Source organism: Lygodium microphyllum, chromosome 7 (genome assembly GCF_053477565.2).
Source record: "Lygodium microphyllum isolate KBCC chromosome 7, Lygodium_microphyllum_v1.1.10, whole genome shotgun sequence".
NCBI lineage: Eukaryota > Viridiplantae > Streptophyta > Polypodiopsida > Schizaeales > Lygodiaceae > Lygodium > Lygodium microphyllum.
The window spans coordinates 6,848,099-6,868,136 of record NC_141141.1 but is presented as its reverse complement, the minus strand read 5'-3'; the positions used below and the strand labels follow the sequence as shown (position 1 = coordinate 6,868,136).

At 50.2% G+C, this 20,038-nt stretch overlaps 1 protein-coding gene across 2 annotated transcripts in view; it reads right to left on the bottom strand.

Moving 5' to 3' along the window:
- Positions 1–20,038, bottom strand: part of LOC148033146 (catalytics) — a 129,173-nt gene that overhangs the window by 15,913 nt on the left and 93,222 nt on the right. For both annotated transcript variants that reach the window (XM_087680960.1, XM_087680961.1), the window contains 2 exons: positions 19,785–20,009; positions 19,470–19,673 (listed from right to left, as the gene is read on the bottom strand). In XM_087680960.1, coding sequence (XP_087537086.1) covers positions 19,470–19,673; positions 19,785–20,009 — 429 coding nt within the window. The remainder of the gene's footprint in view (positions 1–19,469; positions 19,674–19,784; positions 20,010–20,038) is intronic.

The window sequence follows — 20,038 nt, the reverse complement described above, 5'->3', positions numbered from 1 at the left end:
GAGGATTCACCAAAGGTACTCTGGTCGCTTTACCTATATAATCTGGACACAGGGTAGGCAGTCCAGCTTCATCAGAAGACTTAGGCTTGAAGACAATGTTTTCCTCTGCTTCATCTGCAAGCGGAAACATTTGGGGTACATAAATTCTTTGAATATCCAGTAAGATAGAATCCAATTCAGCTTCACCAATTTCATCTGCATCCTCTGCTTTGCTTTGCCTTTAGCATCAGTTGAGACAACTGTATGCACATTGAGAGTTCCTCTTGAGGTAGAACTAAACGTAGGTGACCATCCTTTGCATAATCTCTTTTCAGAGAATGTCACCCAATCAATGACAGGTGTCATCAAATTAGAAGTAGCAGCAGTAGTAGGAGTAACAGAACTACTAGTAACAGGAGAGGTGGAAGCTATATTAGCTTGCTGTTGTGCAGGGAATCTGTGTTTCAGTTTCTGCATTAATTCTCGTAATTCTTCACACAAGGCATATAACTTTTCCATTTTTTCAATAAGACCAGTTAAATCCAAAGGAGTCCAAGTCATGGTTTGCAACTCAGCAGACCAGATAGCATTATCCTAGGGACACAAATAAGGAGTAGCCTTACGTATATTCCCTTCATACTCAAATTCAGCAACTGCATTGACAATGTTTACAGAGGTTTTTTCTATCAATTTTTTGCAGTGAAGACAAATACCATTAGACACGTGAGTGAGGGCAAGCTTGGGATAGGAACTTTAGGGAATTTGCCTACTAAGGAGAGATCTTCAATTGAGGTTGGTGTGATTGCAACACAGGGGGTACAATTGCTTCGGTAGCTGTAGACGGAGAAGGAAAATCGCGGGGTAACATCAAAGTTTAACCTTTTGATATTGCAAACTGTTATCTGCTTCGAAGAGGGAATAGCTCCTTCTTCGGGAGGGACTGTATGTCCAATTGCCACTCTTGTGGAAGAGTGATGTTAGACCAAGTGATGCATTCAGGAAGGAAATGCTGACTACTTTAATTAGCCTTCACAATTATTGTTTGACATTTGTCTTTATCAATGTTTGCACCTTCAAACACCCTGGGAATTACAAGAGACATGCAACGAAACAGCATTTTGTACTATATAGCGAAATGAGTTGAAGCAGTTTTCATATGGAGGTCAAAAGTGCGGATAATGCAAAAGAAGAAGTTTTGAAAGAAGGGATCTTTGACAGAAATTACATAGTTAGGACGCAATTCAAAAAATATCGAGCCATTAGAAAGAGGTGAGACAGCAACACCTACAATTATGTCCATTAGTTCTTGATGGTGGGTGTCTAAGATAGCAGCCATATAGCTTACATTCAGCCCATGGTGGAAGAGGGGAATTATACCTATTACAATATATCCTAAATGAAGATAAGGATATTTTTGTTGGGTTTTTTGCTTTTGTATCTTATGCATTACAAGTGATAATAGATTAACATGCTGGACTTGCGCAAGAGTGTTGAGGCTTTAAACTTGAAAATACCATTTTCACCATATCTATTGGCAACGCCAATCTAAGGTAGAATCCACTTAGCACTTGGATTTGCTTCATCCATCACGATTGTCGAATTGCCTGACGACTTATACCGTTCAAACAAACTCTTGAAAGCAGCAGAGAAACCACCTTGAGCAGCCATAGGAATTACCGGACTTCAAAGAAGATTAATAAACTCGTTCAAACAACCTCACACGCCTCAAGCCTCACCATGGCACCACAGTGATAAACACGGCTTAACAAAGTATCAACCTCACATCACTAACACCCTATCTTGGTGTGAGGTGACGTTAGGTTGATACCAGGTTTGTCTCCGTACATAGTACAGACTGATCCGTACGGTGCAGTATGGTACATATCCGTACGATTTAGTACGAAAAAATTGGCACTTTTTGGCCACTCTCCTTTAATTCTACAACATTCTTTTTTACTTTCTCCTTTATTTTTTTCTTCTTTCTTTCTTATTTCTCCCCCAAGCCTCTCTCTCTCTCTCTCTATCTCTCAAGCTTCTCACACCCTCTTTTTCTCTCAAGCCTCTCCTCTCTCTCTCTCTCTCTCAACTCTCTCTCTCTCTCTAGTTACACTAGTACCACATACGAAAGGTTTTATACTATACCATACTTTAGGTACCGTACCTTACATATTAGTATCGTAAGGTACCAACTTAATGGAGGCATCTTTCCCATTCGAACTACACACTTTAGGACGAGCTAAATGCTCCTTATATTAATATGATTCTCCCATGAGATTAGGTTATTTGAGATTCAAACAATTACTCTCAACCTTCTCTCTCTCAAGACCACACTTCTCTTACTTGTATGATCATGCATGTATGATGTATCCACTCCAAATAAGCACTGTATTTTTGAGAGAGCTCAACCTCGTCACGTCGCACGCTACCCCCCCGCGTCGTCTGTTCGTTGCAATTTGCGGATTCAGCGCCATCGCCTGGGCCTCATCGCCATCGCCATTCCCCCCGCTTGGGCTACCCCCATCGCCAAGGCCACCGCCATCGCCTGCGCCCCATCCCCCTCACCATCACCAGGACCCCATCGCCACCGCCTGGCTTCTCCACGCCGCCGGTGCCCGCCCTGCCGCCCCCCCCCCCCCCCCCTTTACACCTATCTCGCCCATCCCAGCCCCCCCCCCCCCCCCCGGTTTTTCCCCCCCTGGCTGCTGCCCCCACCCCTGCCTATCCTTTCCTCCCTCCACCCCTCCGCCCCCCGCACGCTACCTCGCCTGGAGGCCTGGCCCTTAATCAATCTGTCACACCACCGCCATCGATAACAGAAATCCCCCTCCCCCCTTCTCGCCATCAACACCTCCCCCCCCCCTCCAATTGCTCCCTCCCCCTGCAGCAACTCCCCCTCCAATAGCACAGCAGTGTGATAGGTAGATTCTCCCAGAAGGGACGTGCAATGGAAACCTATGGTTAGACGCTGGTGCACTCAGCGAGTGCCCCCCAGTCAAACACCTTGCGCGTAGTCCACTCTGAGGAGCAGCTCTTAGTTGTCCGAGCTAAGGAGCTCGAGCTAATGGAAACAGCGATTTATGGTCAGGTAGTAGGGCATTCCCCAGCCAAGGCCCAGCTTCGGGATTGGCTTCACTCCACGCTGCGCATCGGCACAGCGCAGATCGTGGAGGCGGTCCTATTGGGCCAAGGGACCTTCATGCTCGGCAGATGCATCTCGCAAGTTACTCGTCAGTTCACCATATGCGTCCACAAAGGGGGTCATATACATGGTCCCTTGGTACATTGGCTTTACGGTGGAGGCGTTTGCACTCCACAACAAGTTTCTTCGGCACCCGGTCACCCTTCTTTTTCTCAGCCTGGCGATTGAGTATCGCCGTTGGTGGAAGACTTTGGACGGCTCTTCGGCACTGTCCTTCCCACATCTTTCGCGGATGCAGTGACAGCAGTAGGAGTCCCAAAGGTACGGGTGGCAGTGAAAGAGGTCAAGAATATCCCACAGTTCCTAGAGATTGAGGCAAGCGGGCACTTCTTTAGGTAGCAGGTAATTGTGCCTGGGCAACCAGGACAATGCCTGCACTGCCACGATTTTGGGCATCAGGCAGCAGTCTGTACGCGTTTCGGAGCCAAGGTGGCTCCGCCCACAGGTCCGCGGGTGGACGCTGACGGCTTCACACGGATCCAGAGATGACAAAGAAGGAGATGGCAAGGGGGGGCGCAGCCAGCTCCTCAGACCCAGCCTCGTCAACAGGGTTTTGGCGGGCGAGCAACCCCCTCTCGATAGAGCACTCCACAGCCCCCCCTGTCCGTCCCACCCGATAGGACCGCAGGCCCCCACATTCTCCACCCACGCCACAGTCTACCTCCACGCCACAGTCTGCCTCGCCTGAGTTCCCACAAACCCCTCACCCACCCCCCCCCCCCAATCCAATGGCTCCTCCCACTGACCTTGGCCCACAGCCCCTCCTTGCCAGGGGCACCCCCCCCATCCGCCCGGACTATTCTTTGCCCTATCCTCAAATGTAAATAGTGTCTAGTATGCATCGAATCCATAGTGACCACGCGGAATTTCGTTTGGTCTGGGTCTGATGGCTCCAAGGACTCCAGGGCCAAGGTGGCGTGGGCGACCATCATACGACATAGATCAGAGGGAGGGCTTGGGATCATAGACCCAGAGTATCAGAGTATGGCCCTCTTGGGCAAGCTAGTTGTCCGCGGTCTCACACCAAGCGAGCAGATTTGGAAGGTCTTACTGTAGGAGGGCCTTCAGGATTGTAAACCAAGGCTTGGTGGTGAGTAGAGGCCGTCCCTGAGATGGATCTTCACGTCAGCCCAGATCACCCCCCCTAGATCACCTTTCCTTCGCAGCCTACTCCGCGTGTGGCAGGGCCTCCGTAAGGCCCTAATCCAGATCCCCCCAGGTTGCCAAGAGGAAATAGACCCAGCCGGTGATTTGGAACCTCCAGGTCAAAGATCAGGAAGGGGCACAGATAGGTGAGCGCCCCTACATCCAGTGGGCTGGGTGGGAGGCCGGCCCGGCTCGTTCCATCAGGACATGGCGGTAGGTGTACGGGATGGCGGACGAGGAGGTGCTGCAACGAGTATTAGGTTGCCCGAGAGGAGTGGAGATGAGGAGAAGAGAGATAGGCACAGCAATACCTCCAGAGTGGCTTGCCCCCCCCCCCCCCCCCCGATACGAGAGCCGATAGAGCCCGGGGAGGTATGGGCAGCTAGGTTCTCACGAGGAGGCATTCCCCTTCAGGTGGCAGGTAGAGTGGGTGGCGCCCCGCAGGGGACTTTCTTCGCCATTCAGAAGGGGGGACGTCTAGCCCTTGACAGAGGGCAGCAGGATGAGGGGATTGCCACCCTTTCATGGAGGAGGATTTGGGTGGTAGGTCTTCAGGGGAAGACTTGGCGACTAGGCCCCTATGTTTTCTAGAATGAGCTCAAGGAGTGGCGCCTTTGGATCTGGGAGGGCAGACCACTTGATCAGCTGGAGTGGAATCCAGGAGAGTGGCTATGGCCGGCCTCTGCGGTCGCCAAAAACCCACCCAGGTTCCTAGAATACACTGTCAGGATTGGCAAACATGTACTGATGCAGGAGGATATGGACTGGGCACCGTCATGCAGCAGCCACTAGGCGGAGCACAGCATCACGGAGCCCTTCCAACGGACCTTCTGGCGCCGCCTATGGGATAGCTGAAGGCCGAGGAGGGTGTCGTATTTTTTATGGCTGGTGGCACATGGAGGCTTGGCAGTGGGTAGTTGGCTTGCCCAGATGCAGGAGGAGGGAGGTTGTAAGCGCTGCACACAGCAGGCTTTGGAAACCCCAAAGCATTGCCTTCGGTCTTGTGAGGAGGCGCAGCTCGTGTGGAGAGGAGCATGCCGTGTCCTTTGATGTATAGCACCCAGCCTTGGGTGTATCTCATGGGGAGCTTTCTGTTGGCAGGCAGTCAGCCAGGGCCGCCACCTTTTGTATGAGGCTGGGATGCAGGACACGATATTCATGATTGAGGCACGGTCATGCGCAGTGGTCGGTCTGGAGGCTCTACCCATCCGCCAGGTATTGGAGCCCATAGCAGACCGCTCGGAGGTATGGGAGATCATAGGGAGTCTTACTGGATGCCATATTTGGAAGGCGCGATGCCATGTGGCTTTCGGCGGTGAGAGACTTTCAGCACATGCAACCTTAGCAAAGCTCTGGACCTCCATCATCCACTCTCTCCGCGGCCGATGGGATCAGGTGCAGGGCGAGTCCAGGGCTCGTCAAGAGCTCTGTGGTTACTTCATGCGTACCTGGGGCGGCCAAGATTTGTTCTTTGTGATGCAAGCAAGCAGCCCCATTTGGTGGTATACCCCCCCCATGGCTTCTTGCCCCCATCCCCCCTAGCCCGCCTTGAGAGGCTTGTATACATGATGTACTGGTGACTTTGCTTCAGCTCCAGCTAGTCTATTGAGCATGAGCACTCTGTTGTAATCAGCTTTTTGAGTAATATAATCAGCCACATTTTACTTGCAAAAAAAAAATTGATGTATCCACTCCCATCTATATAGTTATAAGTTGTAAGTAGCAGTAGCGCATGTTGCGCATTCCGCATTAGATTTTGACATGTTACCCTCAAATACTCATCTTATATACTCTAATAGCATTGCTATTTGAACTTGAAATATCTATTATATTATCTCTAGTCCAAAATAATCAGTTATTTTTTTTATCGTACTAATATTGTACCGTACCTTATAAAATCTTTAAGGTACCATTTAGTACCGTATTTTATCGTACCGTACCGTATCGTACCTTTCGTACCTGACAACTATGGTTGATACTCTATAAGTACCAAAAGCACTAAAGAATAAAAGGGAGATGAGCTGGGCTGAATTAGCCCTTTTTCTAACAACTCATTCACCTAACTCATAGTCTCCTCTTGCTTGGTTGCACCGACTCTGTATGGTGGCTTATTAGGTCGGCTACTTCTAGGGATAAGATCTATGCCATGATCTTTAGACCATTCAAGTGGTAGCTGCCTTTTTTTTGCAAGCAAAATGTGGCTGATTATATTACTCAAAAAACTGATTACAACGGAGTGCTCATGCTCAATAGACTAGCTGGAGTTGATGCAAAGTCACAAATACATCACGTATACAAGCCTCTCAAGGTGATTTGGGGGGATGGGGGCAAGAAGCCATGGAGGGGGGGGGGGGTGGTGGTGGGTGGTGGGGGTGTATCACTATATGGGGCTGCCTGCCTACATCACGAAAAACAGTCCTGGCCACCCCAAGTGCGCATTAAATTACAACGGAGCTCTTGACAAGCCCTGGACTCGCCCTGCACCTGATCCCATCGGCCGCGGAGGGAGTGGATGATGGAGGTCCAAAGCTCTGTTAAGGTCACCTATATTGAAAGTCTCTCTCTACCGAAAGCCTCCTGACACTGCACCTTCCAGATATGCCAATCAGTAAGATTCCCTATGATCTCCCATACCTCAAAGTGGTCTACTGTGGGCTCCAGTACCTGGTGGATGGGTAGAGCCTCCAAACTGACCATTGCACACGACCCTGCCTTGATAATGAATATTGTGTCCTGCATCCCGGCCTTATACAGAAGGTGATGGCCCTGGCTGACTCCCTGCCAGCAAAAGGCTCCCCACGAGATACATCCAAGGCTGGGTGCTATACGACGAAGGATGTGGTATGCTCCTCTCCACACGAGCTGCGCCGCCTCATACGATCAAAGGTAGTGCTTTGGGGTTTCCAGAGGCTACTATATGCAGCGCTTACAACCTTCCGCCTTCTGCATCTAGGCAAGCCAACTTCCCACCGCCAAGCCTCCATGTGCCACCAACCATAAGAAATATGATACCCTCCTCGGCCTCCAGCTATCCCATAGGCGGCGCCAGAAGGTCCGTCGAAAAGGCTCCATGATGCTGTGCTCCGCCTAGAGCTTGCTACATGACGGCACCCAATCCATATCCTCCTGCATTAGTACGTGTCTTTCAATCCTGGCGGTGCACTCCAGGAACCTTAGTGGCTTCTTGGCGACCATAGTGGCCGGCCATAGCCACTCTCCTAGATCCCACTCCAGCTCATCAAGTGGCCTGCCCTCCCATATCCAGAGGCGCCACTCCTTGAGCTCCTTCTAGAAGACATAAGGGTCCAACCGCCATGTCTTCCCCTGAAAGCCAATCACCCGAATCCTCCATGAAAGAACAACTATCCCCTCATCCTGCTGCCCTCTGTCAAGGGCCAGATGCCCCCTCTCTTGCACGGTGAAGAAAGTCCTAGATGTAGTGCCGCCCACTCTACCTGCCGCCTGTAAGGAGGATACTTGTTGGTGAGAACCTAGTGGTCCACACCTCCTCAGGCTCTATCGGCTCTCGTATCGAGGGAATAAGCCACTCTTGAGGTATTGTTGCATCTATCTCCCTTTTCCTCAACTCCACTCCTCTTTGGCATCCTAACTTTCCAACCTATGTACTTGTCGCCTACCTCCCACAGTTGTAGCCAACATCAGGGAATTTGCAATTGCTCCTGCTAGGGCCAATCGTCATCATCTACATCCAATCGCCATCGTCATCCTACTTGCGTTTCCAATCAGTCTCTCTCCTCCAGCTGCCACTATCAACATCTACACTATGGACTAGTTTCCACCTGTCGCCTAACACAGTCAGCTTCCATTTACCTATTCGATGCAGTCGCTAGTTTTCTCTCTTGAGGTACTTGCGTTTTTAGTCTTTCTCTCTCTTGCACTGCTATCTACATCAGATCTAGCCTTTCTTGGCTACATTTGCTAGTGTTCGATACACGGAGGCAGCCTTTAGCTGCGATTCGCGATCCGTTCGGAATGCGACACACTCCAGAGCTCGTAACCTCTACCTTAATCCTAGAGATACGAGAGTTCGAGCTTCAATATTCACTGCATAGTGTGTTTGCTACTTGTATATTCATTATTCATTCACTTTATTATTCATTGTGTTTATTGTCTCTGAGTTACCCTTACTCTAACCCTAACAGTGTTTTGTGTTTATCAGTCTATACTTTATCATACGATTGGTTTTGTATTTTCGCATTAAGAGCATTTCTTCACAACCTGTTGTAGCAGCAATCTCTAGGAGCTGAGATATGCTAAAGACAGTGGATTTAATGCAAAAGTCATTCATTCTTTTAGGCAATCCACAAACATATTTTTCCACTTGCTCATGAAGGGGTATGGGGTGATAAGAACTGACGTGCAGCAATGAATCCAAAAACTTTTTATTATATTTCTCCAAATTCTTGCATTCTTCAGTATCCAACTTATTCCAAGTTGTCATGATATCAACCTCAAAGGTACTTCTTAACCAATTTGATACAAACATTTGCTTAAATTGTACCCATGTTGACGGTGCTCTACCTTGCATCAAAAGCATGGACCACCACTGCAGTGCATTTCTCTTCAAGAAAGTGGTTGCCATTTGAATCTTTAAGGATTCGATGAAGGTTTCCCCTAAATAGGCTACATCAAACTATTAAATGAAAGTCTTAAGCTTTCAGCCTATCTTGTGCACCACTGAAGGACTCAAACTTCACTATTTTTTTATCCTCATTATAGTCCTTTACTACCCCTTTGGGTGTCATATTGTCATACACTGGTTGCTGCAAAAAGGGTGCATTTGCTAAATTCACATCAAAACCAATACCAAATGGAGCATTTGCATGCCAACACTCATTCCTTGAGCCCCATAAACATTCAGGGTGCATATGCATTATCTAACATGCTACTTTGTGCCCCAAGCATCAAGCCAATGCTTTCATACATATAGAGTTTTGCATTTTTCCAGCCATACCTGAACACATAGGGCCTTGCACACCATGCACTGGTTGCTACATACCATAGGCATTTGTGCCATACATTCCCATATGCGGACCTTGTAGCATGAAAAATCATGCTACCACCAAAGTATCTTGGCTGCCCCATCATGGCATGCATGCCCAGCTATCCAAAATCCATTAAATTCGCACTTCCATGATGGCTTTGCATTTGCATTCCTTGCCCTGTAGGTACCAACTATTTTGCTTCATTGACCTCCTCAAGAGCTTCAAGCGAAAGCTTTGGCATTATCTTTAATGCACCTTGTTATCCCGAAGGTATAGAAGATGACTTCTTATTCTTGCCCTTGTTGTCCTTCTTCAGAGCATTCAAAAATCGGGTAAACTGAGGATTCTTTGGCAATTCAGTAAAGAGATTTACTGTTGTCCTCATCGGATTCTTAAACTTGTTATCGAGTTCCTTTTTCACTTTGTTCGTAATCAGCCTCATTATGCCTTGAAGGCCCTGCATCTTACCCAATAGCAACATTTTCAGCTTGCTCTCCATGATCATAGCCTTGTCCAAGATCAGGCGTTTCCTTCTTTTTTTTTGCAAGCTGATTATATTACTCAAAAAAACTGATTACAACAGAGTGCTCATGCTCAACAGAATAAACTGGAGCTGATGCAAAGTCACCACTACATCATGTATACAAGCCTCTCAAGGCGGTCTAGGGGGGATGGGGGCAAGAAGCCATGGGGGAGGGGTATATTGTCAAACAGGACTGCCTGCCTGCATCACAAAGAATAGGCCCTGGCCGCCCCTGGTACGCATGAAGTGACCACGGAGCTCCTGACGAACCCTGGACTCGCCCTGCACCTGATCCCATCGGCTGCAGAGGGAGTGAATGATGGAGGTCCATAGCTCTGCTAAGGTCGCAAGTGCTGAAAGTTTCTCACCCCCGAAGGCCACCTGCCATCGCGCCTTCCAGATATGCCATCCAGTAAGACTCCCTATGATCTCCCATAACTTTGAGCAGTCTGTTGTGGGCTCCAGTACCTGTCGGATGGGTAAAGCCTCCAGACCAACCACTGCGCATGACCCTGCCTCGATCATGAAAATCGTGTCCTGCATCCCGGCCTCATACAGAAGGTGACGGCCCTGGCTAACTGCCTGCCAACAGAAAGCTCCCCATAAAATACACCCGAGGCTCGGGGCTATACGTCGAAGGATACGGCATGCTCCTCTCCACACAAGCTGCGCCTCCTCACAAGACCTAAGGCAGTGCTTTGGGGTTTCTAGAGGTTGTTGTGTGCAACGCTTACAACCTCCCTCCTTCAACATCTGAGCAAGCCAGCTTCCCACCGCCAAACCTCCATGTGCCACCAGCCATAAAAAATATGACACCCTCCTCGGCCTCCAGCTATCCCATAGGCGGCGTGAGAAGGTCCATCGGAAGGGCTCCATGATGCTATGCTCCGCCCAGTGCCTGCTACGTGACGACGCCCAGTCCATATCCTCCTGCATCAGTACATGTCTACCAATCCTGGCAATGTATTCTAGGAACCTGGGTGGCTTTTTGGCAACCGCAGAGGCCGGCCATAGCCACTCTCCTGGATCCCACTCCAGCTCATCAAGTGGTCTACCCTCCCAGATCCAAAGGCGCCACTCCTTGAGCTCCATCCAGAAAACATAGGGGTCCAGTCGCCAAGTCTTCCCCTGAAGACCCACCACCCGAATCCTCCTCCATGAAAGGGTGGCAATCCCCTCATCCTGTTGCCCTCTGTCAAGGGCCAGACGTCCCCCCTCTTGAACAGAAAAGAAGGTCCCCTGGGGGGCGCCACCCACTCTACCTGCCACCTAAAGAGGGATTCCTGCAGGTGAGAACCTGGCTGCCCATACCTCCCCGGCCTCTATGGGTTCTCGTATCGGGGGGGCAAGCCACTCCGGAGATATTGCTGCGTCTATCTCTCTTCTCCTCAACTCCACTCCTCTCATGCACCCTCATACTCGTTGTAGCACCTCCTCATCTGACATCATGTACACCTCCCGCCATGTCCTGATGAAACAAGCCGAGCCGGCCTCCCACCCAACCCACTGGATGTGGGGGCGCTCACCTATCTGTGCCCCTTCCCTATCTTTGACCTGGAGGTTCCAGTTCACCGGCTGACGGTCTATCTCCTCCTGGCAACCCAGGGGGCTCTAGATTAGGGCCTTACGGAGGCCCTGCCACACGCGGAGTAGGCTCCGCAGGAAAGGTGATCTGGGCGGAGTAATCTGGGCTGAAGTGAAGATCCATCTCAGGGACGGCCTCCACTCCCCACCAAGCCTTGGTTTACAGTCCTGAAGGCCCTCCTACAGTAAGACCTTCCAGGTCTGCCTGCCTGGTGTGAGACCGCACACAACTAGCTTGCCTAAGAGGGCCATACTCTAATATTCTGGGTCTATGATCCCAAGCCCTCCCTCTGATCGATGTCGTATGATGGTCGCCCACGCCACCTTGGCCTTGGAGTCTATGGAGCCATCAGACCCCGACCAAAGGAAATTCCTCACCAGGCGGCGAAGCTGCCCTACGCACGATGAGGAGAAACACCAACACGAAGCGATGTACCAAGCCGTCGCTAGGAGGACCTGGTTAACCACCAGGGCTCGACCGGCTAGTCAGAGGCGAACCGTGCTCCAGTAGGTCAGTTTCCTCCTAATAGAATCTAGGACAGGAAAAAACTGTTGGGCAGGAGTGATATCAAGTCCCACCTGGAACCCTAGGTATCGGACTGTCTGCCCTCTGCTCACCCATCTAAATCCCAAGTGGACTCCCCACTCCATGCTGGAGTCCGGGTCTGTGAGGAAACCAACCGACTTTCGCCAGTTGATTTTCGCACCCGCTGCAACACAGAACACATCAAGAGCCAGCCTCATTCTTTCCAACATCACCTCATCGTCCTCTATGTAGAGTCCTGTGTCGTCTGCGTACTCTGAGTCTAACAACTCAGTCTCCTCTCTCACTGGAAGTCGGAGGCCGCGTAGTCCGCTCACACGTGACCTGAGGAAGTGAGACATCGCCTCTGCGAAGAGTAGGAACAGGTATGGGGCTAGGGGATAGCCCTGTTGGACCGATCTCTCCAGCCGGAACTCCTCCCCTCGCCTTCCACCTATGAGAACCCTGTTGGTGGCTGATCTGTACAGGCCGGAGACCCCGCGAATCCAAGCGTGCGGAAATCCTAACTTCACCATGGTACCCTCTAGGAAATCCCAGTCCACCCTGTCATAGGCTTTCTCGAAGTCCAAGAGTAGTGCTGCTAGTCTTTGCCCACTGTGCTGAGCCCACTCTGTCGCCTCAAAGAATGTAAATACATTGTCTAGGATGCTCCTATCCTAGACAAAGCATGTCTATGTGTCATGAATGATATCTGGAAGCACATGGCGTAATCGTCTACCAATCATCTTTGCCAAAGCCTTATAGGCCACTGACAATAAGGTGATCGGTCTCCACTGGGATAGCTCCAACCGATCTCCCCCTTTGGGGAGAAGACTGATAAGGTCTGCCGAGCGTCTCCCTGGCATCTGTCCTGAGGTGAATATCTCTTGGAAAGCCCTCAGTAGGTGAGCCTTCACCACCTCCCAGTAGGTAGCGAAGAAGGCCTTAGAGTGGCCATCCTCCCCCAGGCATTTTTGCCCATCCTGTGTATGGAAAGCCTCCTCTAGTTCCTTCTCTGTGAAGGGGACTAGGAGGGCGTATCCTGACTCCTCTGTGACAAGGGAGGGGTGTGATCCCATACCTGCTGTCTACATCTCTGTCCTCTAATTGAAGCTGTCTCCTGCTGGAAGAGGCGCGTGTAATAGTCGGTGGCAATCTGCATCACCTCATCAGGGCTAGAACGGGTCCTCCTATACTGGTCCCTAAGGCTGCGTATCTGCTCTCCTGCGGTGGGGCTAGTGCACCTGGAAGAACTCCCTGCACATCGTGTCTCCCTTCTGCGCCCAAAAGGCTGCTAAAGTGAGGAAAGAGAACTCCGAGCGCCTGTCCTCTAGGCCAGCAATGGCTGCACGCGTGCGCACCTCCTGTGCGTGGAGGGTGGGGTCCCCTGGTGCCTCCTGCAACAATCTCTGCATAGCTGCTAGGTCCCGCCGGAGTGCTCTCTCCTCCTCCCAACACTGCTGCTTGGCCTGTAGGGCTGCCTCTTGGCAAATTCTGCTTGACTCGGCTAGGACCTCTGCAACCTCTTCTGCTATCCTCTTCCTCTTGACCCACTCTCTAGTCCAGATCTGCTCTATTTGTCTCGACACCTCCTCCCTCCTATAGATCGAGTCAGAGATCCGACAAGATCGTGTATCTAGGGCGGATGCTGGGGGATTAAGTGCCAGGAGAACCGGGCAATGATCGGATAATGTAGTGCCTGCCAACTACTCAATCTGGCCTCCACGAGAACCTCCCAACTCTCCCACATAAAACCTGTCCAACCGCTCCAGCAAGGCTCCACCTAGCCGCCTGTAACCCCAGGAAAAGTCCAACGACCTCTCCCTCCTGTGGAAGGCAGGGTCTTTCCAGGCATCTCGTGCTCCGACTGCAAGCAAAAAGACCTCCCATGCCTCCTGCTCCTCCCCAGCCATGCCCTGGTAGTTTCTTCCTCTGCCCTGCTGGCCCTCCAAAGCCTCCAGATTGTTGAAATCTCCTCCAACAATCCAGGAGTCCACCTCTGGGAGTCCATCTACAATCTCCACCCAAAACCTGCTGCGTACCCTAACCTCCGTAGGGGCATAGACATTGAGGACTCCAATACACGAGTCCCCACTATCCAGTCTGATCCATAGAGCCCTTCCTGCCACTATCGTCCCATGGTCTCATACACAAGTGGTGAGACTCGGGCCAATAGAGCTGCATACGCCTCCGCTCCTGCCGTGGGCACCTACGACTTGCTCCCAATAAGTATGCAAGCTGCCCGGAAGTACCTTCCCAGCCCGCTGAGCCTGGGCGAGAGTGAGCTTGTGCTCCTACACTAGCAAGATGTCTATCCGTCCGACAAGGGCAGACTGCAGCTCTTGCCGGACAATCAGCTTCCTCAAGCCACGCGCCCCACTGCAGTGGAGACTGTTCACATTCCAAGATGCAAGATGTAGGCTCATGGGGAAACCTGTGACTGACCGAACAGGCATCTGTTCGGTGTGGATGCTGCAAATGAGGAAGAGATACTGTGAAGCATGCAGGTACGTTTTGCCGCCAGTCTGGATGGTGAGCTCCAGTCCCCCATGGTGGCCCTCGGCCGGACCATAGGGGTGATAGATGCTCCAGGTGGTACTATCAATGCATCTATCAGCCATGCTGAAAAACGCGACTCTGTACACTGGTAGAAGCGGGCCGCCTGTGCCGTAAGCCACTCGATTACGTCCCTCGGCACTCTCCACTGTGGGGGGGCTCGAAAGATAATGCTCAAATGCGGGACGTCAGTGCCAGCCCACCAGTTAATGTCCATCATGCAACCTGGCCACTGTTATGCGAACAGTGCTAATCCTTCATCTCCCATCCACTAAGAGATGTGATCCGCCACCTGACTCTTCAACTCCTCCTCAATCTGTATAGTCGTCCACTCCTCTGAGAAAGATGACTGAAAAAAGAAAGCGTAGTTTGGTCCATCCGGTGGTGCTAGTAGGTGGACCTTGCCCCTCCTTGACTTACGAACCACGAAGATCCCCACCTCTAGAGGTAGTGGGAACTCTCCGCACTCCGCACTCACAGGTAGGACTATGGGCCATTGCGAAAAAACTCTTGTGGCAGCAGTTGTGCCTGTCTCGAGAAGCGGGTGGCAGGGGCAGATGAGCTGGTGGCTGTGTGGACAGGGGAAACTGCTGGTGTGCAGAGGAGGTAGGTGTGTGTGGCTCATCACCTCCTATGGGAGGAGGGGGGGTGGGTCTGGGGGGGCTCACCTGACCTGGGTGCGGATCACGGGGGGTGCTCGGTAGGGGGGGTGATGGGGGTGGAGTGGATCGAGCTATGGTGGGATGGCTAAAGATGCATGGTGAGTGTGGGGGTGCGGGGTGGGGGGTGTGGTGTGGCGGGGTGTGGCTGTGGGCCAAGGTCAGTGGAGGGAGTGGGGGGATGGGATATGGGGGGGGGGGGGGGGGGGGGGGGGTGGGTGAGGGGCCTGTGGGAGCTCAGGCGAGGCCGTCTGTGGCACATGTGGAGAAAGTGGGGGGGAGCGGTCCTGTCGGGTGGGGTGGACAAGAGGGGCTGTGGAGTGCTCTACCGAAAGAGGGCCGCTCGTCCGCCATCACCCTGCTGACGAGGCTAGGCCTGAGGGGCTGGCTGCGCCCCCCCTTATCGTCTCCCTCTCTGTCGCCTTTGGGCCCTTGTGAACCCGTCGGCGTCCACCTGCGGACCTGTGGGCGGAGCCGCCTTGGCTCCAAACTATGTACAAACTGCTGCCTGATGCCCAAAGTCGTGGCAGCGCAAGCACTGCCCTGGTTGCCCAGTCACAATGACCTGTTGCCTAAAGGAATGTCTGCCTGCCTCAATCTCTAGGAACTGTGGGATATTCTTGACCTCCTTCACTACCACCCGTACCTTTGGGACCCCTGCTGTTGTCACTGCATCCGCGAAGGACGCAAAAGCAAGAAAGAGAGAGACACAAAATGAAACTCCAACAGTCACAATGTATGACCGGGCCTTCCTTTATTCAAACTGTCACCAAACGCCTCCACAGTGAAGCCAGTGTACCAAGGGACCATGTGTATGACCCCCTTCGTGGATGCATATGGTAAACTGGCAAGTAGCTCGCGAGCTGTGTCTGCCGAACTGAGGCGGACCATGAAGATCCCTTGGTCCAACAGGACCGCCTCCATGATCTGCGCCGTGCCGATGCTCAGCGTGGAGTGGAGCCAATCCTGAAGCTGGGCCCTAGCTGGGGAATGTCCCACAACCTGACCATAAATTGCTGTTTCCATTAGCTCCGACTCCTTAGCTTGGATGGCTAAGAGCTGCTCCTCAAAGAGGACTATGCGCAAGGTGTTCGACTGGGGGGCACTCGGTGAGTGCGCCGGCGTCTGACCAAAGGTTTCCATTGCACGTCCCTTCTAGGAGAACCTACCTATCGCGCTGCTGTGCTGCTGAATGGGGAGTTGCTGCAGGGGGAGGGAGCAACTGGAGGAGGAAAAAAAGAAGGCCCCGAAGGGGCAGGGGGGGTTTTCTGTTTTCAATGGCAGTGGTGTTGCAGCTTGATAACGGGCCAAGCCTCCCGTCAAGGCAGCACTCGGGGGGGGAGAGATCGCAGGTGGCTGTCGATGGCGAAAGGGGGCGGGGGGAGAAAAGGCCAAGCAGGGGAAAAACAGCCAGGCAGGAGGGGAAAACGGCAAACAGGCGGCCATTGCACAACGTTGGGGCGGGGGCGCATGAACAGTACTGGGAGGCGCAAACAATGCGGGGGGCGGAGAGTCGGACAGCCACGATCAGTCGAGGCGGGGGGGCGATCAATTGGGGTAGGGCGTACGATCGGACAGCGGATGATCAGTCGGATGGCACGATCGGACGGGCGTGCGTAGTCGGGGCGGGGGGAAAGCAACGCGACGTGACGGTAGCTGGATGGCCAATAGCCATTTCCTTCTTCCCCATGTGAATGTCCATATTGAGAGGCATCATCACTACTTGATTCCATCTCATTGTATGAAGACATCTTGCTGTAATTTCTCAGCTGAGCTCAAAAATCAGCACTGGCACAAAGCTTTGGCTTGCAATTACCTCAAGTCCACCAAATCAAAGGATTGAGTGGTATCCCGGTAATGGAACCATGAGACCCAACCTTCGTTGTTAGATAGAGTGGTAATTTCTGATCAAACACTTCATTACAACAATCAGTAAATAATCACAAATTGAAATGCACACTTTACTTTAAAATTCTTGGACACTAGTCACCTTGTTGGTCCCAAAACTGGTGCCCCTTTCGATATTTCTTTAACTTTATTGATTAATGGATTGGGTACAAGCTAAGATTCCAGAATCTCCTTGGCTAATAAAAAAACCCCTTGATGTAGATGTAATTAGCACACAAAATGGGCTTATGGCCCTTTGAATTTCACCTAGGACTTGCTCTAATTGGATCCCAAAAGGCCAAATGATGTCCCAAATTCCTAATGAATGGCCTAGCATCTGAATTCCTTGATGATTCCACAAATTTCAGATGCAGAATTCAATGTACAATGACTTCTACTGATGGCACAGGTCCCGAGGTGGCTGTTAAACCCTAATTTTAACATACATTTAAGGTTTATGATAGAATTCCCTTTGTTGTCCACTAAATCTGGCTGAGATAAGCTGAGATCTTCTGACAATTGACTAAAGGAGGTGAGAGAAAGCCAAAAAGAGAGAAAATTTAGAGATTTCTTGCAAAGAAACCCTCCAATCTGCCTATGCCTATTTCAACTAGCAAGAAAAGCAATCGCTTGCAGCCTGGGAGTACCACAATGTTGTTGCCAACTAGCTGATAATGTCGTCAGCCCCTAATGGGCTTTCTTCTGCTGTGGCCTGCTTGTTGATGGCCCCAGATGGCTGTCACCTACTGTAATCTGCGGTTTTCTGCTCAGAAAATGGACCATCAGCCTTCTTTCTCTTCTCATGTAGCTGAAAACTGATTTGAATATCTGAGACTAAGTCCCAAAAACGTTTTCTCAGTTTACATGGGTATTTGTGCCAAGTGGCAGCCTTCTAAACCCAATTTTCAGCATTATACTGTCATTAAAATTAATTTTCAAAATTAAATAATTCTAAAAATTAATTTCAGCCCTATGACCGTGCCCAAAATTAAATGTGCCCATCCATAATTAAATTGGTTGGGCAATTTGCAACCTGGAGTGGTTCCCAAACTCTGTTGACCCTTAGACTAGCATTACTTAATTAATTAATGCTAGCACTTAGTGTCATCACTAGCAAATTGGCCAAACAACTATCCTAGGTCAAAACTGACACCAACTAACCACCAAAGCCCAACTGGCATAACTTCTCACAACTTTTGCCTTTGACACTTACTGCATCCTCGGGGTCCTTGACCCGTTACCATGAAATAACTACCATGTGCATCACATGTACTAAACCACCTTGCACATTTGATAAGTAAATTAATCAAATGTTATCAGCAATATTAAAGCATCTCAAAATTTCACATACCCGTGACATCAAGATTAGACATTGGCGAGATCATTGGGAACTTTATAGGGTGGTACATCTAGAAGGCACACTACGTGATGATTTTCAATGGGGAGAGCCTCTTATTATACACAACCCTGGTATGGCTCTAACTATCTATCAAGCACTCACTCTACGGCGAATGGGATCAGCTACAGAGCAACTCTTAGCATTGACACGAGCTCCGGTATTAGTTCATCCTCACCTAGGGCGGCCATGACTCGTTTTTCATGATGCAGGCAAATTACCCTAGGTGGCGATACATTCCTCCCCCATGGCTTCTATCCCACCTTGAAGAGTTTGTATATATGATTGTTTTCAATTTTCAGATAGCTTTAGCTTGTTTGTTGAGCATATGCACTTCTTTGTAAAATGCACATAACAGCTGTTTTGCTGCTAGACGTAGCTGTCTCTACATGTAGCTGTCAGATAAGTCTGGCCTATTGCACAACTGAAGGGACAGATCAGTCTCCATCTATATGTGAAAACCATCAGGTGTGAGGTGGAGATGGTGGTGTGGATAGAATGAATGCTGTCTTCATCCCAAGCAGCTGAAGAGTTATATCCTTCATGTCCTCTTGGTATCTACTTTGATAATATCATCTTGATGACATGTTCAGCTCTATATGGGTGCGATCAAAACAAAGGATCCACTTATTGCACAGGGGAATGTGTCCATTTGCATGCCCTGTGTAGCAAGTCATGTGCTCACCTGGGCACAGCAGCACTGTGTATCTCCATCCACTGCTAACTGCCTTGACCACTCTAATACTAGTCTGGGGTATATACACAATGGAAAACATGAGAGCAGCCAGCTTATAATTTTTCTTTCATTTAGTACATGCATGCATTCACATTTTCAACTATCATACTATGAAACATTGTAGGCCTTGGGTCTACACAAAAATTATGGTGGATAACTTCAGACAGCAGAGAGCCATTACATCTCTGCATCAGCCTAAGTAGCCTCTGGATTTGGAAAAAAATTAGCCTCTGGATGTTGATATGTGAAAAGCCATGTGTACATCAAGACCTTACCAGTAAGTGCTCTGCAGTTCTGCGATAATAATCTGAACGATCATAAGCGCATAGTGCAGAAACACGAATAAGATTTATGGCTGATACTGAGTTTGGAGAAGGTTCTGCTCCATCATAATCATCTTTAACTCGGAACAATATGGAAGAGTCTCCCTCTGGGGTACTGAAATATCCACCACCTGCTTTATCCAAGAATAGATTATCCTGAATTGAAGGAAACAAAAGTTAAGGCAGAAAGAGAGGATCACTGCCAGCGTAGGTCTTATTCATAAAAGTGAAGAATTGCTGTACCTTGCTCAAAAGACAAGTTAATACCTGAATTTCTTGAAGCTCCACTGCCCAGGATAGCCACTTTGTTTGCCCTCCTGCCTCGTAAAGATCTAGAAGTCCAGCTATAAGAAAGGCATAGTCATCAAGAAAGCCTGGAGCCATGGAAGGTCTCTGCCGAAAACTCCTCTTCAATTGCTTTGATTTCTCATCAAAAAGCTTGCTCTTCATAAAAATGGCTGCCTTTTCGGCGATTTCCAGATACTCCCTTGGCTATATTGCCAATAAAAAGAAAAATTAGA